Source organism: Embiotoca jacksoni, unplaced genomic scaffold (genome assembly GCF_022577435.1).
Source record: "Embiotoca jacksoni isolate LCO1_2020_lvr unplaced genomic scaffold, fEmbJac1.0.p SCAF_4, whole genome shotgun sequence".
Taxonomy (NCBI): domain Eukaryota; kingdom Metazoa; phylum Chordata; class Actinopteri; family Embiotocidae; genus Embiotoca; species Embiotoca jacksoni.
In genome coordinates this window covers 21,994,777-22,021,101 of record NW_027185392.1, presented here as the reverse complement: position 1 = coordinate 22,021,101, position 26,325 = coordinate 21,994,777, and the positions used below count along the sequence as shown (strand labels likewise).

At 40.5% G+C, this 26,325-nt stretch overlaps 1 protein-coding gene and 1 long non-coding RNA gene across 4 annotated transcripts; one reads left to right on the top strand and one right to left on the bottom strand.

The window, feature by feature from the left end:
* Positions 1-284: 284 nt before the first annotated feature.
* Positions 285-24,499, top strand: abcc10 (ATP-binding cassette, sub-family C (CFTR/MRP), member 10). Of its 3 annotated transcripts, none has more exons than XM_069168341.1 (22): positions 285-315; positions 1,113-1,326; positions 1,422-2,793; positions 3,074-3,301; positions 3,696-3,852; positions 4,046-4,203; positions 4,589-4,668; positions 6,257-6,428; positions 7,279-7,377; positions 7,789-7,978; positions 8,586-8,660; positions 11,685-11,873; positions 12,498-12,636; positions 13,207-13,399; positions 17,001-17,344; positions 18,271-18,440; positions 18,553-18,713; positions 19,623-19,876; positions 20,059-20,204; positions 20,617-20,714; positions 22,992-23,104; positions 23,332-24,499. In XM_069168341.1, exons 2-22 carry the CDS (start codon positions 1,151-1,153, stop codon positions 23,465-23,467), a joined length of 4,650 nt encoding a protein of 1,549 aa, XP_069024442.1. In that variant the 5' UTR covers positions 285-315; positions 1,113-1,150; the 3' UTR covers positions 23,468-24,499. The 3 variants fall into 3 exon arrangements, with proteins under 3 accessions (XP_069024442.1, XP_069024443.1, XP_069024441.1); XM_069168342.1 differs by having other exon boundaries at positions 310-328; XM_069168340.1 differs by lacking the exon at positions 285-315 and adding an exon at positions 384-582.
* LOC138209639 (uncharacterized) lies at positions 7,332-13,345 on the bottom strand. The gene is made up of 3 exons (XR_011179175.1): positions 13,271-13,345; positions 11,655-11,752; positions 7,332-7,415 (listed from the first exon to the last, which is right to left on the bottom strand). It is a non-coding gene; the product is annotated as an uncharacterized lncRNA (long non-coding RNA).
* Positions 24,500-26,325: the final 1,826 nt, after the last annotated feature.

Here is a 26,325-nt window from a genome sequence, read left to right as displayed (position 1 = left end):
TCTTGGTTTTAAAATTATAAATAGATAACCTACTATTGGAGACATAATCTTTTTTTTATTTTTTTTATTTCAAATGTTGAAATGAATAAATAAACAGCTTAAATAAAATTGAGTTCAAAGAGTGTGTTTGTCAGTGAATCGTAGGGCAATTGTAAGACAAGTTTTGTTTTGTTTATTAGGTTTTGGCACGAAGTAAGCTCCATAAAGTGCTGCTAAATTTTTGATTTGTTTGCGTGAATCATTTATTTTGAAAATCCGATTGTGTGCGTCATCATTAATCGTCAGACGTATTTCCTGCTAGCCAGATGAAAGCCGGTAATATTTGAAGGTTGCTTTTTAATATTGTTATTATTATTATATTGGATCAGTGGCGTTACTGAGGTCTACTTACCATTGATCTGGCCCGGTTCTATTTTCGATTACGTATTGTATGTGTTAGCTTAGCAGCGATATAGTAATTTGTGAGCTAGGCTAGTTAGCTAGCCTCATTTGTTTACCTACGTGTTTACCAGCTGCTCTGTTTCAGTCACCAAACTTCTGATATCTGCGTCTGTCGGTTCTGACTTTGTGACAGCTTTAAAGGTCAGTGCTGAAACACGTTTTGGTTGGAATATTAAGGCCAAAAGACTAAAACAAACTAACAGGGATATATCCTGAGTTGTAATTCTGTCCTCTCCGTTAACAGTCAGATGCTAAATGTTTCATATATTATTTGGCACTTTGAACGAACCCCACTTCTTCACTGGAAACGATTGCACTATGAAAACGTTTAGGACAAGTTTGAGTGAATCCGTGTAACAGCAATTAAACAAAATAAGACAAAGTTACCGAAGACATTCGAACTAAGACAGTCAACCAAGGATATTTTCTTTAGTTTTATATTCTCACTTATTTCAATATCTATTTATACGTAGTTTTAAATTTAAGAAAATTTGAATTTAGTTTGCATCAAAGTTTAAATTTGTTGCAACACCATTAACCATGCAAGAGCATTGCCTGAATAAAATGAATAAATCTGTCTGTTTCCATAATGCTGGCTAGATGAATAACTAGCATCTCTATAACAGCGTTCTGTTCCCTTACAGTTAAAGATATTGTTCTTTGCTCTGCAGATATTTTCTAGAATGACGGCAGTCAGATAGGGAGAGGGATGAGTAACTTTGGGCCAGCAGGGCTGGTTGCAGACCTCTGTCATACAGATGAGGACAATCCTCTCCCTCTGTGGCAGAATGGACACATTAGCCCCTGTTTTAACCAGCTCATCTTTGGAGCCTTGCCTCATGCTGCAATGGCAATTTTCAGTGCATGCTATCTCGGCATCGAGAGGTAGGTCATTTTTATATGGTTAATTGGTTTGGATAAATAGACATTTAAAAAAAAAAGTTTTTGCATATTTTAATTAATGTGTTCTTGCTTCCCAGATGCAGCCTTCTCCAGACGTCTCCTCCATGCGGTTGGACACTCAGGCTGGTGTCAGCCCTGCTGGCTGCTTTGCTCTTCACTGCAGATGTCATCCTAGCGAGTGTCCTCCAGCTGGGGGACATGTACTTAGACATCCTAACTGACAGCTGCGCCATCCTGGCCTGGCTGGTCCATCTCGGTGCTGTAACAGTGCTCCAGAGGACTGCTTTCAGGAGAACCAGAGGGCCTCCGTTGCTGCTTCTCCTAGTTCTTCTATTAGTCCCCAACCTTGTTGTCACCTTGATGATTTACTGTGACAACAAGGAACATTTAAACTTCACAGAACCTCTTAAACTTGCAAGATTTGTCCTTGCCTCAGCCCGAACGCTCCCTTTGTTGGTTTACCTCTTGGCATTTGCTTTTCCCTGCATCAATGATGCCAGCTACACCTTGTATATTAACGCTTTGGATGGATCCCCCCTCATCCCAGAGAGCACTGAGCCAGACACGGGTGAGACGGTGGCCGAGGACGGGAGCGGCTACTTCTCTCGACTTTTCTACCTATGGTTGAACCCACTCCTGAGACGAGGGCAGCGGGGGGAGCTGGACAGACCAGCGGACGTGTATCACCTTCCTCGGAGCCTTCGGACTACTGTGGTTTGTCGATACTTTCACCAGTGTTGGGAAGCCTGTCGACGAGGGGAAGCACTCGGTGATCAGCAGGATCAGTGGCCAAGGCCAGTCAGCAGAAACCTCCTGAATGGCACCTGGAGTTCACAGTACCAGGAGGAACCGATGGAGCTGGAAGGGGATGTAAGTTTGCTGAGGGTGCTGCACAAGGCATTTGGGTTGCGCTACTACATCCTTGGTCTGCTGAAGGTGATGGTCAATATGTCTAGCTTTGCAGCTCCGCTGCTCCTCGGCAGTCTCGTGAACTTCATGGAGGAAAAAGGGGCCCCGGTCAGCAGGGGTGTCTGGTGCGTCCTGGGCCTCTTCGCAACAACCCTTGTGTGTTCCGTTCTCCAAAACATTTTTGTCTTCGAGGTGTCCAAGGTGGCGCTGTCAGCACGTGCTGCTCTCGTGTCTGCCATCTATTGCAAAGCCCTGCGGGTCGGTGGCTGCAGCCTGGCAGGCTTTACTTTGGGAGAGATAGTGAACTTGATGAGCACAGACACAGACCGCGTGGTCAACTTCTTCCAAAGTTTCCATGAGCTGTGGAGTCTGCCCTTCCGGTTTTCCATCACCCTCTACTTGCTGTATCTGCAGGTGGGTGTGGCTTTTCTCGGAGGCCTGTGTGTTGCTCTAGTGCTGGTGCCATTCAACAAGTTCCTTGCTTCCCGCATCCTTAGCAACAACAAACACATGCTCAGGTGCAAAGATGACCGTGTTAAGGTGAGACCTGTTTCAACAGTGTTTTTCTTTTTGTTCTGTGTTGAGAATAGTAATACTGGTGCACATGATGATGGTTGCAGTGACAATATTAGAACTATGAAATCCCATTAGGTGGAATTCCTTCATTACTGAATTTTCAGCGGTGGTACTGTTTAGAATCACGGCCTGACTGATACTGTAAAAGTAGATCAAAACACTTTATGAAGCCATCCAGTAAAGAATCAAGAGTCTTGTTGAGATTCTGACTTTTTTCTCTGAAATTTTTGACTTTTATTCCCAGTTAATGACAGAGATCCTCTTTGGCATTCGTGTCATCAAGTTCTACAACTGGGAGCCTCATTTTACCCAGAAGGTGGCTAACTGTCGTAAACAAGAGCTGTCCCATCTCAAGGCCATCAAGTACCTGGATGCCATGTGTGTGTACACCTGGGCCGCTCTGCCTGTAGTCATCTCCATCCTCACCTTTGTCACGTATGTGCTGCTCGGACATCAGCTGACTGCAGCTAGGGTAGGAATTCTGAGCTGTGGTGACTGTGTTGATGCCAACTTTTTGTGGGTTGCTGCAGAAAAGTGCCTTGTTTGTAACAGAGTTAGTATTAAGGCTAAAAGTTATTTTAATTTTGACTTTATACACAACAGGTTTAGTGAGAAAACCATGTGCAGTACATCCCTTCCAACCTTTTCAGCTTATAACAACACTTAATGGTGAAAAGGAATTGTAAAGGGTTCTTTACAAAAAGTTCATGAAAGGCATCAAACTTTTGGGGAAATTTGTAATTGAAGAATAGATACCTTTAAGTTGCCTTAAAAAGTTGTATTTCTATCCTTTGAATCGATGTATGAATGCGTTTTAAAAAAATTTTTTTTTAAGAAATATAAAATTAGGGCCTGTCTCCTTGCAGGTGTTTACCACGCTGGCCCTGGTGGGAATGTTGATCATCCCATTAAACGCTTTCCCCTGGGTCCTTAATGGCATCCTGGAGGCCAAAGTGTCTCTGGAACGAATCCAGCGCTTTTTCAAACTGACCAACCAGGACTTGCAGGCATACTACGCTCTGGGTAGGCTGCTGCTTTGGTGTATGTGTGAGGCTGTGTGTATTTCTGTGTTTAAAACAAATCATGTAATTAATAAGTGAGTCCTTTTTAAGATGGCAAAAATATAAACTAACCTTTCTTCCAGTGGCTGATAAATGTTATCAGTTATCGTATGTAATATTTTCATTGTGCTGAAACATACCATATCTGTCTATAGTGTCTCCTCAGGACAGTCAGACATCGGTCCTCTTGAGTCAAGGGACATTTTCCTGGCAGGGAACCAACAATCACGACCAGAACAAAGAGAGAGAAATTGAGACTGGAGCCGCTAAAGGGAGTCTTCAGCTGCATAGTCTAAATCTACACATAACTAAGGTTATTATAAAGCCATTTATTAACATATATGAATTAATGTGATGCCTTTGTTCTTTATTATTTCTGCACAATTTGTTTAGCACATCAGCCACCTCAGTGCAGAAAAGTACATTTAAATTTTTCCTCTGAAGCCAGAAACAATGAGAGCATGGACACAAAACAATCCCACAGAAAATGATGCATGCATGTTTTTTAATCTTGTCTTTCAGTGACAGAATTACAATATTTCACCCACGTAATCCATGAGTTCAGGTTATAATGAAACATCTGACAGCCTTGATTAACCCTTTTTCTATGAAAATGTTAAATTGTTTTTAATGTTGAATCTTGCCATTAGTTTGTTGGAGATCAGAACAGTAACAGTGTTGACATCTGTCTGGTTCAGGGCTCTCTTGTTGTTGTAGTGGGGAAGGTTGGCTGTGGAAAGAGTTCACTGCTGGCTGCTCTCACTGGAGAACTCAACAGGTAAACCACTTTTGAAAAATTTACTCAAAGATTGCTCTCTTTATGAACTTAGTCAGTTCTGATTGTTTTAGTTCAGCCTTTTCGCTATGAGTATGAATTTTTTTGGAATTATGAAATTCAACAAAGAAAGTGAATTTGATCGTTCTTTGGGGAAGTTAGAGACTAAGATACAATTTAACAACTAATTTTACAGGTACAAACAGGGAGCCGTATTCACAAAGATTCTTAAAATCCTCTCAGAGGGCTCCTAACTTAGCCTAAAATTGTTTAGCTGGGAGTCTTAACTTAGGAGTGATTTAGGAAACTTCTCAGAGCAACTCTGAACAAGGAAAGGACAGAAACCCTTATCTTATTGATGAGGTATGTTGCTCGGGGGTAACACGTCCTTTTAAAAGATGTGATTGGCTGATCAAAAAAATGCACTCTTGGTCAGAAAGGGCACAGAATGGACAGTGACATCCAGTGGAAATATAATTAACTGCGTGCCAATACGAGGCTGTGGAACTGCTGTTTAAAAAAAAATAAAAAATAAAAAGTTGTACTTGGGCAGTTTTCTCCACTGCTTAAGAAATTCTTAAGCCTCTTAAAAGTCCTCCTCCCTGCTCCCAAGAGTTTTTCTCCTTAGGAGCTCTTTTAAGGGTTAAGATACTTTGTGAATAACTTTTGTCTTTACAAGGATCTCCTCCTCCTTACTTTAAGGGGAAATTCTTTGAAAACCTCACAACTCTCAGAATGTTCTTAGAATTTCGTCACAACGAGTAACTTTTAGTCATAGGAATCTTTGTGAATACGGCCCCTGAAATCTTTGTCTTTACACGTTATACTTTTCATCCCAACGATAGTGGGAAGCAGGCTTCATAAAAACAACCTTGGTTATATAAGTCAAGGATAAAAGTTTTAGGGTTCTATTTCAATGATCTCTGTGCTGGGTCTTAAAGCACATGGTGCAAGTGTATTAAGGGCATGTCCAAATCCACTTTTGCTAGTTTATGGAAGATAATCTGAGCACAATGTAAGGCACATGGTTCAAAGGGGTTGTACTTAGTCTTTTAAGTCATCATAAGTGTGTTTTGGGTGCAAAGAAACCAATTACAGTGTCATGTCCCGCTCCTTGTCAGAGCCTGGTGTGTTTGCAACTTTTGCGGGTTTGCCAAGAAGTTGGAAAGAACGCTTCTCTGCAGAGCAATTGGATCTGTTAGTGGAAAGATTGAGCAGACTGAAGTACATAATACTGTTTCGACAGTCATGTAACTATCTAAGTGCATATTACTCTCTTATCAATGCCCTTAAAAATACACTAAAATGCTGTGACACTGATCAATCGGACGATAACTTTCTGCTGCTTCAAGATAATAATGCACCAACGTCATTTTAAGACCAACACAGTGATGGACGCACATATGGGTGCAACGTGGGCGCTGGATGAGAAAATGACAGCTGTGTCAGCCTGGAACAAGCAAATGCTCTTGCGTTGAGCCAAATGTAGCATTGACCCCTCAGAATCTTAGAGCACTTGACACAAACAGAGATCAAATAATTGTTTATGAGGCTTTTCTGAGGTCCATCCATGTTCCTCCTTTCTCTGCAGGCTGAGTGGAGTGCTCTATGTTGCAGACAGAGAGGCTGGCTTTGGTCTGGCCACTCAGGAGCCATGGATTCAGCACGCATCAGTACGAGACAACATCCTGTTTGGCAAAGACTATGATGGCGCCTTCTACCAGGCTGTGATCAAGGCCTGCGCGCTCTCTGATGACCTCAACGTATGATCATGACACCTTCTCTGTTGACTTCTCATCTTCTCTTCTTGTCCACTCTCTCCGTGTTTGTTTTTTCTTAGCTACAGTATTTTTGCATGTTACTGTATATGTCATAAGTTGATCCTTTGTGTAGTTGATTGGGAGACATACACTGTTGGGCCAAAGTCTGAAGGTATCTTGTGGTATCTGGCACCAAAACGTTAGCTGCAGATTTAAGTCCTGGAAGTTGGGAGGTGAAAATGCTGCAGATTAGATTGGAACTCTGTCACTGGTTCATAGTTTGACCTTTCTTGGACCACTGCTGGTCAGCAGTGAGTGCTGCTGACTGGGAACCCCCCCCCCAAGCCTTGATACTCTAATCCAGTCACCTGCCCACAACTTTGTAGCCCTTTTCTAAGTTCCTCAGGTCTTTACACTTGCCCAATCCTCCCACATCCAACACGTTGATGATTGGCTGTAAAAGCTTATCTGTGCGTAATGGTTTCGCTCATCTGTGTATTTACTTTTTTTCTTTGAGTGGTGGACTCCAAAGAAGATGATTGTAGTTCGGTCCAGACTGAGATGCCATTTATGACTTCTGGACAGACATCAATAACATTTTTATGTTTGAATGTTTAAACTTGGTGGCCCTGCAACCGTTTCTGGGCATCACCACAGGTTCAACATTAACCTTTAATAAACACTTAACATAACAATACCCATAACAATGAGCATAGAAGATTTCAATGAAAAATGGGATGCACCTTCGATATTAGTTCATATCTCTATTTCTGTGTATTGTTTGTGTAACTCTGTTTACAGTTATAACAAACTCGTTTTCAGTGTATCATTTGCTCTGTTTCTGTGTTTGCAGGTTTTGCCAAACGGTGACAAGACGGAAGTCGGTGAGAACGGAGTGACGCTGAGCGGAGGACAGAAAGCCCGACTGGCCCTCGCCAGAGCTGTTTACATGGTTAGTCCTGTACAGAAGCCAGCCATCTGTTTCAAGCTCTGAGAGACAAGGCAGAAGAGAGACAAGAAATATACGTGTAATAAATTCTGTTGCATCGATTGCATTGAAGGTAAAGACTGATACCCATGTAATAATACATCAGGTAGTTATTTAAAGATTTTGATTTGATTAACTTATGTTGCTGGTTGTAGACATCTGCCTGTTACTGGGGCTCGTCAGCTGGACTGTCAGCATGTAGGACACCAAAATGACAGTCAACAAATAGACAACAGTTAGACAAATGTCTAAAATGTAGAACATGCCTCTATACGATCATGAAGCAAAAAAAAACACCTAATGTTTGTATATTCAGCAGGTGTGTCACATGGCGCTCTCTCCTTTCATTTTTCTGCCTCACTTCAACACCTTCAGGACAAAGACATCTACCTCCTCGATGATCCGTTGGCAGCAGTTGATACAGACGTGGCTGAACACATCATGAGAAAATGTTTATTGGAGCTCCTCAGGGGAAAGACCATAATCCTTTGCACACACCGCATAGAGTTTGTGAACAAAGCTGACATGGTGGTCCTCATGGACAACGGAACAATAATCAAAACAGGTAGAAACAAAAATATGCATCAGACAGATGGAAATTACACACATTGATTTCATCAGGTTTAGATGTTTTCATCATCTTTGAGGTGGAAATGTACTTGATAGTTTTGATCCAAAAAGCACTGGCTTGATGGGGTTTCCAGCAACATTTTAAATTTTTTAATAACTTGTGTTATTTGAAGGCTTTAAAAACAACTCATTCAATTGAATTGTTTATTCTAAGACACGAGTTATGAATTGTAGTTTTATTGTTATCATTGTTATGCATTTATGAGTTATCATATTATAAAAATGGATTGGTAGTGAGACAAAACAGCTGTAGAAAAACAGCAAATCGGATAGAGTTGTGACTCAATATAGGATTTTTTTTTTATACTTTACTAAGCTTTACATGGAAGATGAAAAAGTAGCAACAGCTCTACCAAGCTGCATTTGTGTAAAATATCATCTGCATTTTTTATTTATTTTGCTTACTAAATTTTTACTAGTTTCAAAGTCCTTGACATTTTTTTCATTGGGTATTTGACAAAGTCTCCAGTTACAAGACACAATAATTTTTGGAACAGGCCCTTTTTTTTTTTTCACCTGCACTATTTGTATGTGTTCAACAGGCACACCAGCAGAAATCCTTCCTTTGGTAGAGGCAGTGCCAAAATTAGAGAAGAATGACTGCACGAAAGAGGAAGGTATGTGTATTTTGGGTTACAACATTAACTAAAACTCAGGGATGATCAAATAGAACTTTTGCACTGTCATCACTTTTAGCCAGACTGAAATATATCAACAAGTATTGGCACCAAACTTTGGACAATATTCTACATCTGCAGACAGTGTGTCCCAATAACTTTGGTGACCCCCTGACTTTACTATAGCACCACCATGAAATTTATATTTTATATTACATATACTGACTGGCTTCCGTGTTGCACAGAGGATGAATCTAAGGACTTTGACGGTTCCCTGATTTTTTTCTGTGGCATCACTAATAGGTCAAAGGTTTTCACTTATCCAGTGAAATATCTAAACGTCTACTTAATGGATTGTCACAATATTTTGTGAAATATCTCAGCGTGTTCCTCCTATAACGAATTGTAACTTTGGTTATTCCTTCACTTTTCCTTTAGCATCATCATCAGATGAAAATTTCAGTTCCTTTTGTTTATCTGCATGATATTCCTGTCAGCCTCAGCTGTACTTCCTCTATTATGGTGAAGTTGCCATACTGATAGGCTATAAACTAAGATGGCAAACATGCTAAACATTTTTCTGCCAAACATTAGCATTGTTATTGTGAGCATGTTGCTTTTGATCATTCAGATCTGCAAGAAAAAAAAAATCATCAGATTGGACCAGAAACCATGAAGGAAATGTCCCGGGGACAGAGGTGCTCAAATATCTCTGCACACAACACACTGCAGATACAGGTCTCTGGTATTCTAAACCAGACCGGCCACAACAAGTTTTATCCCCGTCTCCATCTGTGTTTTGAACCTTTGCCCTGGGACTAGCTGGGTAACAAGTACTTTAAATTGGAGGCAGAAATTTATTTTTTAATATTAGATACAGTGGGTACGGAAAGTATTCAGACCCCTTTAAATGTTTCACTCTTTGTTTCATTGCAGCCATTTGCTAAAATCAAAAAAGTTCATTTTATTTCTCATTAATGTACACTCAGCACCCCATCTTGACAGAAAAAAACAGAAATGTAGAAATTTGTGCAAATTTATTAAAAAAGAAAAACTGAAATATCACATGGTCATAAGTATTCAGACCCTTTGCTCAGTATTGAGTAGAAGCACCCTTTTGAGCTAGTACAGCCATGAGTCTTCTTGGGAATGATGCAACAAGCTTTTCACACCTGGATTTGGGGATCCTCTGCCATTCTTCCTTGCAGATCCTCTCCAGTTCCGTCAGGTTGGATGGTGAACGTTGGTGGACAGCCATTTTCAGGTCTCTCCAGAGATGCTCAATTGGGTTTAGGTCAGGGCTCTGGCTGGGCCAGTCAAGAATGGTCACAGAGTTGTTCCGAAGCCATTCCTTTGTTATTTTAGCTGCGTGCTTAGGGTCATTGTCTTGTTGGAAGGTGAACCTTCGGCCCAGTGTGAGGTCCAGAGCACTCTGGAAGAGGTTTTCTTCCAGGATATCTCTGTACTTGGCCGCATTCATCTTTCCTTCAATTGCAACCAGTCGTCCTGTCCCTGCAGCTGAAAAACACCCCCATAGCATGATGCTGCCACCACCATGTTTCACTGTTGGGATTGTATTGGGCAGGTGATGAGCAGTGCCTGGTTTTCTCCACACATACCGCTTAGAATTAACGCCAAAAAGTTCAATCTTGGTCTCATCAGACCAGAGAATCTTATTTCTCATAGTCTGGGAGTCCTTCATGTGTGTTTTGGCAAACTCTATGCGGGCTTTCATATGTCTTGCACTGAGGAGAGGCTTCCGTCGGGCCACTCTGCCATAAAGCCCCGACTGGTGGAGGGCTGCAGTGATAGTTGACTTTGTGGAACTTTCTCCCATCTCCCTACTGCATCTCTGGAGCTCAGCCACAGTGATCTTTGGGTTCTTCTTTACCTCTCTCACCAAGGCTCTTCTCCCACGATTGCTCAGTTTGGCCGGACGGCCAGGTCTAGGAAGAGTTCTGGTCGTCCCAAACTTCTTCCATTTAAGGATTATGGAGGCCACTGTGCTCTTAGGAACCTTGAGTGCTGCAGAAATTATTTTGTAACCTTGGCCAGATCTGTGCCTTGCCACAATTCTGTCTCTGAGCTCCTTGGACAGTTCCTTCGACCTCATGATTCTCATTTGCTCTGACATGCACTGTGAGCTGTAAGGTCTTATATAGACAGGTGTGTGCCTTTCCTAATCAAGTCCAATCAGTTTAATTAAACACAGCTGGACTCCAATGAAGGAGTAGAACCATCTCAAGGAGGATCAGAAGAAATGGACAGCATGTGAGTTAAATATGAGTGTCACAGCAAAAGGTCTGAATACTTATGACCATGTGATATTTCAGTTTTTCTTTTTTAATAAATTTGCACAAATTTCTACATTTCTGTTTTTTTCTGTCAAGATGGGGTGCTGAGTGTACATTAATGAGAAATAAAATGAACTTTTTTGATTTTAGCAAATGGCTGCAATGAAACAAAGAGTGAAACATTTAAAGGGGTCTGAATACTTTCCGTACCCACTGTATATGACCTTTAGATTTTATGATTTAATATTAATGTGATGTTCTTAAACTGGATTTATTTATGATGCTTAATATGCTTGGTGACTGATTTGTTTGTTTGCTTGTGTGCACTGGTACGCTATTCTCAGAAGAAGCTCCTAACAGAAAAATAAGGTTGTTTGAATTAAAGACCCATGCTGGCATCAGCATTCAGCTCAAGGCACCGCTGTGCCTATTTACTGAACTGCTGGCATGTCTACAGACTCTTAATATTTTTTTTATTAACAACATGGACAATAAATCAGACGTAGCAACTTCTTGTCTTATCGCTCCATTTCTGTTACAAATATTTAGGAAGTCTCCCTTTTCAATAAGTTTTCATTTCAGCAATTTTACAAATTTCATTTAAAAAGCTGGCTCAGAAATGCTCCATAACAGTTTCATCTTTTCAAATGCTACTGACTATTTATGTTATCTTGTATTGCTGTTGAAAAATCGGACAAACCTCTTTTCTTTTTTTTCCCCTCGCAACCAGACGTTGTGGAGCAGGATGAGGAGGTGGCGTGTTTACCCCTCGATCTCTGCGTGGATGATGATCCAGACCTGTTGGGGGAAGAGCAGAAGCAGGTGGGAGGGCTGACGTGGAGAGTGTACCGGACCTACTGGGTCGCTGTGGGCGGAATGCTGGCCACCTCCATCTTAATGTCTTTGCTCTTCATGCAAGGTTTGGAATGACCACACTGCTTCTTAGAATGGTGTGAGGGAGGGAGGGAAGGAGGAAGGGAGGAAGTGACTGACTGAGTTGACCCTCAGCAGATTTTTCACATCATGTAAACACCTCAAGACTTTGTTCACACTGCAGCTGAAATACTGTGATGCTCTTTTTTTTTTTACTCAATTAGTTATGTATTACATTTATACATTTTGTTTATTTCTGTTGTCCATCACATATTTGTAGACAGCAATTACTCAAAAGTCAAACATTAAACAAGATAATCCAGTATCTATTATAACAAAGTATACACAGAAATAAAAAAAATAAAAAAATCTAATGGCTTTGTTAAGTAATTTTCTCAGGTTAATGATGTGAAATTTACTACATCAGTCACCTGACAACATCTATGGCCTTCTATTTAAAACGCTGCACTGCTTTTAATAACTTTATACGTATTTACAAAATGCCAGAGTTTATTCAAAAGAAAGAATTTGTGCTGTAAACTATTAGTATTTTGTTTGTTTTAACCACCACTTTCGTATTCTTGGGTGTGTATTTTGTCCAAAAAAAAAGAAAACTAGACTCATTTTAACATTGTGCTCCTTTTTTTTTTCCTTCAATTTTGTGATTTAGCGTCTAAGAATGTGTCCGACTGGTGGCTGTCCCACTGGATTTCAGAGCTGAACAACAATGGTTCCACCAGGATTAATGGTTCTTTTTCAGAAGCTTTCAGCTCAACGCACCTGCTGCTTTTCTCACCTGGCGGGCTAATGTGAGCTGACCAGTCAGCAATTTTTTTTATTAAATTCTATGAATTTATGTTTTGTGATAGAGACCATTATAATTTCACAATACATTTGACAACAGTAAGATTTATATCCAAATAGGTTTGGAACATTTGGATTTTGTTAAAATCAATTGAGTTAACAAAGTATTAGAAACACCTCTCAGTATAACCGTGTACAGTTCAACAGCACCACACTTTACGACGAGCTTTAAAATTAATAACAAATGAAATGTATACTCTTTATGAAGGAAGGGTTATTTTGCCAGGCTGTTGTATTATATTTAATACTTTACCTGTCAGTGGTTTTCATGTCATGGTTGATTGGTGTATATTCCACTGGTATAACTAACACCATCATCCATTATCTGTGAAAGCTTATAATTACTTATAAAAATGCAGTTATTACAGTTATTGTAATTTAACTTAGAAAAGGCAAGCATAGAAACAAACAGATTATTGTTGTACTCTGAAGTACCTTTTTTTTTGCTAATGGTTTTCTTCCTGTCCTTTTTCAACCACTTCACTGAAATGAAATATTCACATCTACCCATCCAGATCTCCTCTGTCCTCTATGCAAATGTTCCTCTCCAACAACATGACCTTGGATGTCAAGTTTTACCTGACAGTTTACAGCTCCATTGCCGCGGCCAACACTGTCTTCACTGCCCTCCGAGCCTTCCTCTTTGCCTACGGAGTCATTTGTGCCGCCTCTGTCATCCACAACAGACTTCTGGATCGGGTTCTTAAGGTGCGTCATCTGCTATTTGTGCAGCCAAGCCCCTGTCAGCTTGGGCCGGCAGTCAGAGCTGAGCAGAGCAGCCTGAGATTTTATTAGGTTTGACAGCAGCAGCTGAAGGTTAGAAGCAGGCTGATGACTTATAGGTTGGCAGTGTGAAACTGTGGATGAGCCGACTGGAGGATGTGTTCTGTTTTTGCCAATATGCTAGCAATTTTGTTTTTCCTGCTTTAAACCTGCATCAACCTTTTTTGCCCACTTGGTGGCAGCAGAAACAGGCTGTGAACTGAACATTGACACATTATCGCCTTATAATGACGATTTATTGAATGAATAGTTCCTTATCTACACATTCAGCAGGTACAGCACCAACATAAGCTTTTATTTGGAGTTGGGTTGAAGTTCAATTTTCCCCCTGTTTTTAGAAATGTTGTGGTTTCTTCCAATTTGACCAGATGGAAATATGTCACAAAGTTAATGACATGCAAAAGTGGCATATAATTTTATGGAGAGAGAAAGAAAGGAGAGGAGAGGTAGTCAGGGCATCATGGGAGGTCCCCGGGCAGCTAGCAGCAATACTATGGGATAGTTTAAGGTCTGAGCCAGCTCTAACTATGAGCTTTACCAAAAAGGAACATTTTTAGCCCAATCTTACTAGTAGAGAAGGTGTCTCTGCCACCCGAATCCAAACTTTCTGAGTGTAAAGCATATTATTGTGATAATATGGTACTATGAGGCTTTTAAGATATGATGGAGCATGGTAAATAAAGATTTTGTATCGAAGGAGAACGATTTTAAACTCTATTGTAAAATCAATTACAGTGAGCCAGTGAAGTGACGCTGAATCCCATCTGTACTCGTATCATACTGCTAATAAGAAATTTCCATAGTCCAGCCTAACCGTAACAAATGCGTGGACCAGTTTTTCAGCTTCGCTCTGGAGACCGGATATTCTTAATTCTGACAAATTTTGTGCATGTGAAAGTAGTCGGTCTCAGAGACTTGCTTTATGTGGGAATTAAACAACATATTCTTGTCCCAAATAACTCGAGTTCTGGAGATAAAGGCGATGCCATCCAGTGTTACTATATGGTTTGAGCTTCTGAGGTTTTTGGGGCCAACTACCATAACGTTTTCTCTGAATTTACTAGTGTAAAGTCCTCCAGGCCTTTGTCTTCAAGACATACATGAAGTGAGACTGATTTGTTTCATCTGGCTTCATAAATAAATATAGCTGGAGCTTTCGTCTGCATAGAAATGAATATTTATGCAGTGCTTCCAAATAATATTGCTTACGAATAGCGAGTATAACTTGAAACGTATCAGGCCTCGTACAGAATTCTGTGGAATTCTATGACTAATAGTGTGCATGGAAGAGTCATCGTTAGCATTAACAAATTGGAATATATCATATAAATATGATGATGAGCCCAATAAAAAGCAGTTTAGACATCTACAGTGGGTACGGAAAGTATTCAGACCCCTTTAAATTTTTCACTCTTCGTTTCATTGCAGCCATTTGCTAAAATCAAAAAAGTTCATTTTATTTCTCATTAATGTACACTCAGCACCCCATCTTGACAGAAAAAAAACAAATGTAGAAATTTGTGCAAATTTATTAAAAAAGAAAAACTGAAATATCACATGGTCATAAGTATTCAGACCCTTTGCTCAGTATTGAGAAGAAGCACCCTTTTGAGCTAGTACAGCCATGAGTCTTCTTGGGAATGATGCAACAAGCTTTTCACACCTGGATTTGGGGATCCTCTGCCATTCTTCCTTGCAGATCCTCTCCAGTTCCGTCAGGTTGGATGGTGAACAGCCATTTTCAGGTCTCTCCAGAGATGCTCAATTGGGTTTAGGTCAGGGCTCTGGCTGGGCCAGTCAAGAATGGTCACAGAGTTGTTCCGAAGCCACTCCTTTGTTATTTTAGCTGTGTGCTTAGGGTCATTGTCTTGTTGGAAGGTGAACCTTCGGCCCAGTCTGAGGTCCAGAGCACTCTGGAAGAGGTTTTCTTCCAGGATATCTCTGTACTTGGCCGCATTCATCTTTCCTTCAATTGCAACCAGTCGTCCTGTCCCTGCAGCTGAAAAACACCCCCATAGCATGATGCTGCCACCACCATGTTTCACTGTTGGGATTGTATTGGGCAGGTGATGAGCAGTGCCTGGTTTTCTCCACACATACCGCTTAGAATTAACGCCAAAAAGTTCAATCTTGGTCTCATCAGACCAGAGAATCTTATTTCTCATAGTCTGGGAGTCCTTCATGTGTGTTTTGGCAAACTCTATGCGGGCTTTCATATGTCTTGCACTGAGGAGAGGCTTCCGTCGGGCCACTCTGCCATAAAGCCCCGACTGGTGGAGGGCTGCAGTGATAGTTGACTTTGTGGAACTTTCTCCCATCTCCCTACTGCATCTCTGGAGCTCAGCCACAGTGATCTTTGGGTTCTTCTTTACCTCTCTCACCAAGGCTCTTCTCCCACGATTGCTCAGTTTGGCTGGACGGCCAGGTCTAGGAAGAGTTCTGGTCGTCCCAAACTTCTTCCATTTAAGGATTATGGAGGCCACTGTGCTCTTAGGAACCTTGAGTGCTGCAGAAATTATTTTGTAACCTTGGCCAGATCTGTGCCTTGCCACAATTCTGTCTCTGAGCTCCTTGGACAGTTCCTTCGACCTCATGATTCTCATTTGCTCTGACATGCACTGTGAGCTGTAAGGTCTTATATAGACAGGTGTGTGCCTTTCCTAATCAAGTCCAATCAGTTTAATTAAACACAGCTGGACTCCAATGAAGGAGTAGAACCATCTCAAGGAGGATCAGAAGAAATGGACAGCATGTGAGTTAAATATGAGTGTCACAGCAAAGGGTCTGAATACTTATGACCATGTGATATTTCAGTTTTTCTTTTTTAATAAATTTGCACAAATTTCTACATTTCTGTTTTTTTCTGTCAAGATGGGGTGCTGAGTGTACATTAATGAGAAATAAAATGAACTTTTTTGATTTTAGCAAATGGCTGCAATGAAACAAAGAGTGAAACATTTAAAGGGGTCTGAATACTTTCTGTACCCACTGTATATTTGGCTAAGACGCCTGGATCTAGAGTACGCTTTTTAAGTAGAGGTATAAGTTTCTGTAACATAAATTAAATCAATTTGATGATCAGCTATGACATCATTTACCAACAGAGATTTAGATGAAAGAGGTCCAATATGTAATTGTCCTTATTTTGTGTTGTTTATATTTTTTTTGTGGATAACTCCTCTTGTGTAGATTTTTGATTTGCTTATTTTTTGTATTCAGGGGGCAGACGGTCTCTGTAAGGGTTTGGGGGATTACGGTTGTAACGAAATTGCAGAAAAGCGTGTCGACTGCCTCCTGGAGTTATGAAACATGAGGAGCTCTTTCAGGAACTTCCGGTTCCCCCAGAAGTGAAGTGAAAAACTCCCTCTTCAGCGGTCTGGGGGAGGTTTCCCACTCTTTTTAACAATTTGATTAGAGCAGCTGAAAGAATTCAAGAAATACATTTTTTCCCACCTTTAACATTTGTGGTTAATTTGAAAATTAAGTAATAGTTTGCTAAAATCATAATTTTCTGTTTGTGTGCCAGGCGACAGTGACCTTCTTCGATACCACCCCTTTGGGCCGTATACTCAACCGTTTTTCCTCGGACTTGTACAGTGTGGACGACAGCCTGCCGTTCATCCTGAACATCCTTTTGGCAAACATTTTCGGCCTGCTGGGCATGCTGGCGGTGATAAGCTACGGCCTCCCCTGGGTCCTGGTGCCTCTGCTCCCCCTGGCTCTGCTCTACTACCGTACACAGCACTTCTACAGACATACCTCTCGCGAGCTGAAGCGCTTGTGCAGCCTCACCTTGTCACCCGTCTACTCGCACTTCTCTGAAACTCTGACTGGGCTGGGAACCATCAGGAGCAGCGGCAGCTCTGCCAGGTGAGAGACAGCAAAGAACTTTTTAAAGTTCAATGCATACCGAATTATCCTATAGCAGTTAAAAAGTGTCTGATAAGAATATAACTGTTGAATTTTTATTTTATTCTGCGCCTAAAGTATAATCCTTGAAATCTTTATGAAAGACTACAAATGTGTACTTTCCAGGACATTTTACAGTTGCAAAATAAGCTGCTCTCTTCAAAAGGAGACCCTGTTTTTTCATGACCTCATACATCTTTTGCAATTTTGTTCATACTAATGTGCTCAAATATACACTTGGTTAATATATCTGATGATAAGTGCAGACAAATAAAGTTCTGGTACGTTTATTGTTCAACCCAAGATCAGATTGTCAACGTTTATAATTGGAACAATTTTCCCACATTTTTAGTGTCATTGACATTTATAGCAATCATAGTAAGATTGTTTAAAACATGTTTTACTGGACATATACTGTACAAGATATGAAGAGGGTAAGGATTTGTTAAATGCTAAAATTATGAAGACATAGTCAAAAATATTCACATTGTGTTCCTGCATGAATCATTGGTTCTCAGCTATTTTTCTCTTTTCTTTTAAAACCCGAGAAATTTTTTTAAATCACAAATACATATCTCTCAACAAGTCACATGTGCTTTGGATTGACTAGATAACTTCTTTTATCATCGAAACCACACTTGTCAAAACTATTTAAAAATGCTGTACACTATGACAAAACAAAAACATACTGGATGACAAAAAATGACAAATAATCAAAATGAAACATCTGCATATTCTTTCCAGAACTTCTGACACAGGTGACTTCAATTATACTTTACATATAATTTAGCAAAAACCTGGATCTCCACAGATGCCATCCCTCGTACCACAGTCATAGAGTAGCTCGCTGCACACAATACTAAAGGAACTGTTTTCTGTTGTTTCAGGTTTGAAGACGAGAGCGCCAAGCGTCTGGAGCAGAACCAACGCTGCCTGTTTCTTAGCAATGCTGCCATGCAGTGGCTGGACATCCGCCTGCAGCTGATTGGTGTTGCTGTGGTGACAGGTCTCGGGTTGATTGCTGTCATTCAGCACCAGTTTAGTTCTGTTGATTCAGGTGAGACAACAGCTGCATTTGATGGCCGTGCACCAGTATATCAGATATGACATGCAGGATTTAATAATGAGCTGCATTGTTGATGTGTTGCTGGTTTTGTTGTTCCTGTCAGGTCTGGTGGGTTTGTGCCTATCTTACGCTCTGTCCGTCACATTGCTGCTATCTGGCCTCATATTCAGCTTCACACAGACTGAAATGCAGCTGGTGAGCGTGGAGCGAACTGTGGAATACTCCACGGACCTGCCAACCGAGCCACAGCTTCAGAACACGCAGGTCAGACACACAAACGGATAGTGATATTAACGTAACGTCAGGTTTCACTTTATCTTTTTTCTAGAGCGCCTGACTGTAGCTCATGACCTTCTTCAGTGAGTGAAACTTGCTTTTTGGTCACAATAAAACCGGTAGGGTCACTAGCATATCCAATGGAGAAGATCATCCCTGCATAGATTTAGGTTACAACCCTTGTCTTCCAAAATACAAACATGCTTTATCATAAATATCATCTAATCTAAGATTAGAAAAGTTTAAGTACTGCTGTTGCATTAAATTGGTACTCTAACACTGCTTCACCAACTTTGTGGCATGGAGAATTAGCATAATTCCAATGCCATCAGGGAGGCATCTGACCAACCATTTTCATCCACGAGAAGAACAAGGAGTTGTGCAGCAGATGACGTCCCACAGAGCACCGATCTCCACATCATGGAGTCAGTCTGGGATTACATGAAGAGAGAGATTTTTTTTTTTCCTGATTAACACATCATAACCATTTCAAGATTCTGCACTTGTTCTGACTTTTTCTGACTCATTGGAAAATAGCCGCATAGCAATGTTAGTGGTCAGAAAACTCCAGAGTGCTTTTATTGTTGTTGATACATGTGTGAATACTGATGGACACCCAGTGATATTTGTAGTTGTGGCCACACCTTTGGAAGGCTTCAGTGACTCTGCTTTGCTCTTTGACTGTTATCAGTGTGACACAAATTCTGATATTTACTGTTAATTTACATCAAATAAACATGTTAGGCTAGTCTTCCAAGAAACTAATCATGGAAAATGAAATATTTTTGCTAAATTTGTGAACAATTTCTGCAAATGTGTTTACTGTTTATGTAGCAATCTCCAATTTGTCAGTGTTGCTTCTTTACCATTGGCACCTCACCCTCTCTATTTTGATAGCTACCCCCTTTGTGGCCTGAACAAGGCTGGTTGGAATTCCGCAACGTGGCATTGGCCTACAGGGAGGGCCTTCCTAATGCCCTGGATGGAGTGAGTGTGATGGTGCGACCTGGGGAGAAAATAGGCATCGTGGGACGTACGGGGTCTGGCAAGTCCACGATGTTCCTGGCCCTGTTTCGCATGGTTGAGCTCACCCAGGGTCAGATCATCCTGGATCAGCTAGACATTGGCACTGTGGGATTGTCTCAACTTAGGTAGGCCTGAAATTGGTGGTGGATAACATTTGGAAAAAGAAGTACATGACAAAGTGAGCTAACACGGACAAATCAACACATTTTGATAGATAACCATTGCTTTCCTTTCATTCTCCAAGTCCCGTACAGTATCATAAAAGCAGTCTGTTAAAACTGTTATGTGCTGTTGACCCCCTCTGCAGGTCCAGGTTAGCTATTATTCCTCAGGACCCCTTTGTGTTCAGCGGGACCATCAGGGAGAATCTGGATCCCTGTGGGCGACACCTGGACCAGCAGCTGCTGGATGTCCTGGACCAGTGCCATCTCAGCACTGTGGTCAGCAGAATGGGTGAGTTGTTGACAAACTGAGACAATGACCTTGAGATGACAGTTAATTAAGCATGAGCAGAAAAGCAAGAGTGATGTTTCTCAGGCTAAGGTGTGTCTGTTTTAAAACCACCTGACTCAAAGAGGATAATTCGACCCCTTTAATATTCCCGTCTGGTCACATGAGCAATTGCTTTCTAGTTGATGGTTGACATTCTGAGAGTTATGTTTCATATTGTTACATAATTGTCTTTGTTGTTTTTTTCCCTCTCCTCTTGTTTTCTTGTGTTTATTTATTTGTTAAATGCTTTATGCACCATTCCTTGCATAGTTTTATTCAAAAAAGCTTAAATTGATACATTGGCATGAACAAAGGATGATCATGGAATTAGGCAGCCTCTAATGTCTTTTGTGTATATGATTGTGAATGCCAGGTGGTCTGGATGCTGAGGTGGGAGAGAGAGGAAAATGCTTCTCTATGGGGCAGAAACAGCTGTTGTGTCTGGCCAGAGCTCTGTTGACACAGGCCAAGGTAGGACATAAGTTGTGGTCATTATACTGTGACCACAACACAGATTGTCACTCACATCGTGCCTGTTTAAATGCAGTACACTCACTGGCCACTTAATCAAGTACTTTACTACCACTGGGTTGGACCTCCTTTTGCCCTCAGAACTGCCATGGCATAGATTTAACAAGGTGCTGGAGACATTCCTCTGAGATTTGTATCCATATTGACATGATCGCATCACACAGTTGCTGCGGATTTTCAGGCAGCGCCTTCATGATGTGAATTTCCTGTTCCACCACATGCTAAAGGGGCTCTGTTGGATTGAGATCTGTAGAGACCATTTGAGTTCCAGTTCACGAAACCAGTCTGAGATGATATGAGCTTTGTGTCATGCCATTTCCTGTTGAAAGTAGCCAGTGGAATACACTGTAGCATAATATAAATGTATTTTATGACGTATTTAATTTGCACTCGTGTTAGAAGGGTCCGATACTGGACAAGTTATGTATAAAAATAAAAATCAGTCAATAATAATCTGAAACATGAATTCTCATCAGAAATCGAATCCTTCCATATACTCAGAAAAGTATCACTTCAACAACATTTAGGTCTAATTGAGGTTATTTATTGAATATACAAATATATGAATAACGTGAATATGGTATTGCGTGAACGTGATGAATATAATGAGATAACAAGTATACCAGAAACAAACTTTTACTTAGTAGTGAAATGAAAGAGGGAATATTGAAGGTGGAACTAAAGTGAATAAAGGTTTTGGAAAATAATTTAGGAGTTTAGGAAGCTATTGATACATCACCCATTTGATCAAAGATACCGTACTGTACATACATACTGTTGATGGAGATCACAGAACTGGAGAGTCCCGTCGTTGTTCTGCCTGTGACCTGTAGTCAGGCCTGGGGTTCATAAATCCCTCAGCGGTCCCGGCAAGGTTTGACAGGCTCAGGGGAGTACCGGTGAATGGTCGATTTGGGTGAAGACAACTTTGCTTGGGTGATGTCTGGACAGCTCAGAATGACAAAAAGATAGCTTCCAGGCTCAAAACATAGATAGCTAACTGCAGTTGGCCAGATTACAGTCTCAATAAAAATTATTCACTGGGAAACTACAAAAACTGAGTAAAATGAATCTTGCAGAATGCTTGATTTTCAAAGTAACTGATGGCACTTGTTCTTCCTTGGCTTTCAACAAAAAGGTTGTGAGCTTTGAGTTACAGAGTATGCTGCTTTGTAAGAAAAATATATGTAACAAAATGAAAGACTGCGGTAACGACAAAGACTGAGCATCAACAGAACAAAAATGAAGATGAAAAAAAACAAAGACGAAAACTAAGACTGTAAGACTGAAACACAACATTACTAAAGACTAACATTACATTGATTGCACAACACTAACATGACTCTAACTGCTGGCTGCATCCAGGGTCTGTGTGGTTTTATGACCCATGGCCTTTGAAGAGGGTGTCTGCTTTATCAGACCTCCCCTGGGTGATTTTGGAGAAAAGTCTCAAATTGAGAACACAATAATAAATAATAATAATAAAAAAAATTTGGTTCTGGTTCATATCAAGATTGATTGCAGGACATCACACTTGCCTTACGGACACTAGTCTGAGAAGAGCTCACAAAGTAATTTGGTCACACTGACAGAGAGGATGTAGGGGAGACAGAGGTGATGGTCCATCCATGCTCTTGGTACATTCGTTAGTCCGGTCAGAAATGGAGATTGTCATTTTGACAGCTAAAGTTCCTAAAAGGTGATAAAAGTGATTTAGATCCTGGGAATGTTTAAACTAGAAGGGGTTTTATGGGAAGGTTTGTACCAGGTCTACACCTGTGGTCCTGAGGGAGGGGGGGAGTCAGACAGCATGGCATCTTTGAATGAAGGGTTGTAGGCTGCTTGACCTGGAGAAAGGAAATGTTTGGGTCTGTCCGCCACAACACTGTGCCCATAAAGGCACGGATATGGTCAACAACAATACTCAGGTAGGCTGTTGCATTTAGATGATGCTCAATCGGTATTAAGGCGCCCAAAGTGTGTCAAGAAAACATTCCACACACCATTACTCCAGCAGCAGCCTGAATTGTAATACAAGACAGTAAGACAGTAAGTTTTTCATATTATTTCTGCCAAATTCTCACCCTACTATCTGAAGGTTGCAGCGCAAACAGAACAAACAAACAAAATTGCAGCGTTGACTGCAGCGTCTGTTTCCAATAAATACCTCTCGATTTTAACATCGGAACATAAGATGCTGTTTTCCCATCATTGCAGGTCCTGTGTATTGATGAAGCCACAGCGAGCGTTGATCAGAAGACCGAAAAACTGCTGCAACAGACCATCAGAGAAAAATTTCAAGACAAAACTGTACTCACTATCGCACACAGGTAGAATGTTTTCTCATTCAAATGTCTTGAAAAGTAATTTTTTTTGCCCAGAGTTCAGAATCTCATGCAGTAATATCTGCAGTAAAGTATTTAAGGATGTTAAATTTCAGACAAACAGACTTTTGAGTTCTAGAAATTTAGGTAAGATTGTAGCTTTTAAAAAAAAAAAAATTATGATATAAAATTTCCGAATTAAACACTTAATTCTTTGCTGTTTGTTTCACCAGGATCAACACAATCATGGACTGTGACCGGGTGCTTGTGATGCATGCTGGGAAGGTGGTGGAGTTTGACACCCCTCATGCTCTCTGCCAAACTGATGACTCCATCTTCCACAGATTGGTTGGTGATGGAGGAAAATGAGATGACCAAAAGACACTGTAAGGAGGGAATTTGGTCCAAAGTCTGAAGATGCGCTACGTTTTTACATTCTCCTGGACGGGTTTGCTGAGAACTCGCTGCCTTTTAAAGCACCATCAGGCTTCACACATGACAACTTTTACATTACAAACTGAAAACTTTGTTGAATGTGGTGAATGTCTCGTGCAAGGGCTCATGTACCAGCTGTTTGGACTCAGAAGTGAGAGTATGGGCTGACGGATATCTTTTTATGTTTTAGTGATGCTCTTTAAAATGTTTAGATTTTTATTGCTGAAATCGTATTGATTGGATTTGTCCTGAATTCCAGAATTTTCTTTCATGATATGGTAAAAACTACATTTCCCTTAAAATATGTTTTTGCCTGCTTGATTGCATTTTTAAATCCCCCAAATAATTAACATAAACAATATTGTAAATCAATTGGCAACTTACACATGACCTTCATCTTCTGTTTCTCAGAATTAATTTGGGCTCGGGTTTATGCAGAAGGAGATATTCTACTTAGGTGTCATTAACAATCACAGCACAGACAGTTCTTAGCAAAACATGCATAGACAAACAGTCCTGCTAGCTATTGCTATGGGTTCTCTGTACAACGTAATTCCGCAAAGCAGAATATATAGATCTAAATTTTCCTAAATCATTTTAGGAACTGAATTGAAAAGGGAATTTGCATTACTTGAAGGTTAGGCTGTGCATACTACTTCCTCCGAGCATTTACGGAGCTTTTTTTTTTTTATTCTATTATTATTTTAAATGCACTAATTTGTTTCATGCCTTTATTTGTTTAAACTTTACACTCTGCAACCTCTGTAATTATTTTTCCTGTTTCCATTTGAATGAAAAGCACACTAGCTTCAATAGCTGTATACAGAAAGCGGATTAGCCAGAGGCTAAAATCCAGCTTTTCTTAATATTTGTCTTCTACTGAAGAAACACAAGGCCATTTTTGTAACCAGAGGGATCTGTCATTCAGCAGTCACTCATGAACAGGATTAAATCTTACTGCAGGTTCTTGTCTGTCTTTAATTTTCTGAGTTTCTGAGGTTATTTACAAGTGATACATTTTTCCAAACTGGTGTTAACATCAAACTGTTCAGGCAAGTTACATCTGTAAAGAACCGTTGGAAAAATTACTCAAGAGGCTTGGTTCAAAATCAAACACATCGGGCATTTTATTCTTGCAAGAAGGAGCAACTACATGCACCCTCAAAGAGAGGTGTCCAGCAGTGCTCCCCCCAGCAGTTCTCCAGCAGGGCTCCAGCAGTTCTCTACAGCAGGGCTCTCCCCAGCAGTTCTCCAGCATGGCTTTCCAGCAGTCCTTCTTCAGCAGTCCTTCTTCAGCAGTCCTTCCAGCAGGGCTCGCCCCAGCCTGGTTTCCCCCAGCAGTCCTCTCCTCCGCCGTCCTCGTCTTCCGTTCTCCACTAGTCCTCTTCCTTAGGGCAGCTTTTATACAGTTGACAAACGGTTGACAGTCACCTCCATTCCCTTTGTATCTGTTTTCGTATGGTCGTACAGAGTTGGTTGTAGGTCACAAGATAAGGACACAGGGGAGTCATCAATTAGATGCACTTGCAAATAAGACAGAAAACAAAGGAAACTTTTCGGAGCCTGCTTGACAAGAGACTTTCCGGAGCCACAATGCAAACAAGAGGAAGAGACAAATCCTTTTTTTCCATCAAGAACACACATACTAATCATCATATTTGTTAAAAGAATGTCATTAATGCATTTTATTTGACTAAACAGCTCACAGTTTATTGTAATGGAAGAACTACAGGAATTGCATCAGATTTTCACATCAAATGTTTGACATTTTTGGGTTTAAAAAATGAGTCAAACAATTACTGTATGAAGAAAATGGTTGCTTGCATTGATCAAATCGATTGACTCACTACAGGTCTACTGTTAACCATGAATAAAATTTAGATATGAATACTGATTAAAAGAACAAGCTAACTTTTTTGAATTTACCACTGGTGTTGCTACATGCACTGCTGTCATACTGAATTTACCCAGGGCCATAGAATGTGATTATGTGCATTATGACACCACATTTACATGCGAATGTTTTATTTTGAAGGTTTTTTGTTTTTAATTGTTTTATTTTTTTGTGTCAAAATCAAAATTAAAAAAACTACAGTTAAAGTTTTTTTTTTTTTTTAATGATTACCGTATTTTTCGGACTATAAGGCGCACTTAAAATCCTTAAATTTTCTCCAAAATTGACAGTGCGCCTTATAATCCAGCGGGCCTTATGTATGGTTACTTGTCGTGCTTATTGATCGATTTTATGTGGTACAATGCGCTCAAAAATCTGTCGAAATGTGTAAGTACGACTTTGGTAAGCAACGAAGCCGCTCCGCTCGATGGATATTCGGAGCATTACGGTACGCTGTGTCACGACCTGATCGGCCCGTAACAGGAATGTAATGTCTGAACTAAAAGTGCATTCATGTGAGGCAGCCCGCGCCCGGAGTATGCGTTAGCTACAATAAACCAGTCAGAGAACAGTATTTAGTACGCTTACCCCCTCCACTTTTTATACGTAATAGTTACTGTGCTTCAACATTATATTACAGTACATTTGTGTGTACGTAAAAGGACTCCAAAAATGGTACCTGTTAAGAGGCATGCTTACGAAACGGGTTTCAAACTCCAAGCAATTAGCTACGCAGCAGAACATGGGAATAGAGCAGCCGCCAAAGAATTCAACATCAATGAATCAATGGTACGGAAGTGTTGTTACAACTGAGTTGAATAAAGTTTGATTTACCAGACTGTTGTTTTGCTTAATGCGCTTTATAATCCGGTGCGGTTTATGTGTGAACATAGACACG

Excerpts from the sequence above, each read along its gene's own strand:
- abcc10 (XM_069168341.1), top strand. The coding sequence starts at position 1,151 with ATGAGTAACTTTGGGCCAGCAGGGCTGGTTGCAGACCTCTGTCATACA. Across the intron at positions 7,979-8,585 it reads CGGAACAATAATCAAAACAG|GCACACCAGCAGAAATCCTT; the intron begins GTAGAAACAAAA and ends TGTGTTCAACAG. Across the intron at positions 13,400-17,000 it reads TTCTGGATCGGGTTCTTAAG|GCGACAGTGACCTTCTTCGA; the intron begins GTGCGTCATCTG and ends TTTGTGTGCCAG.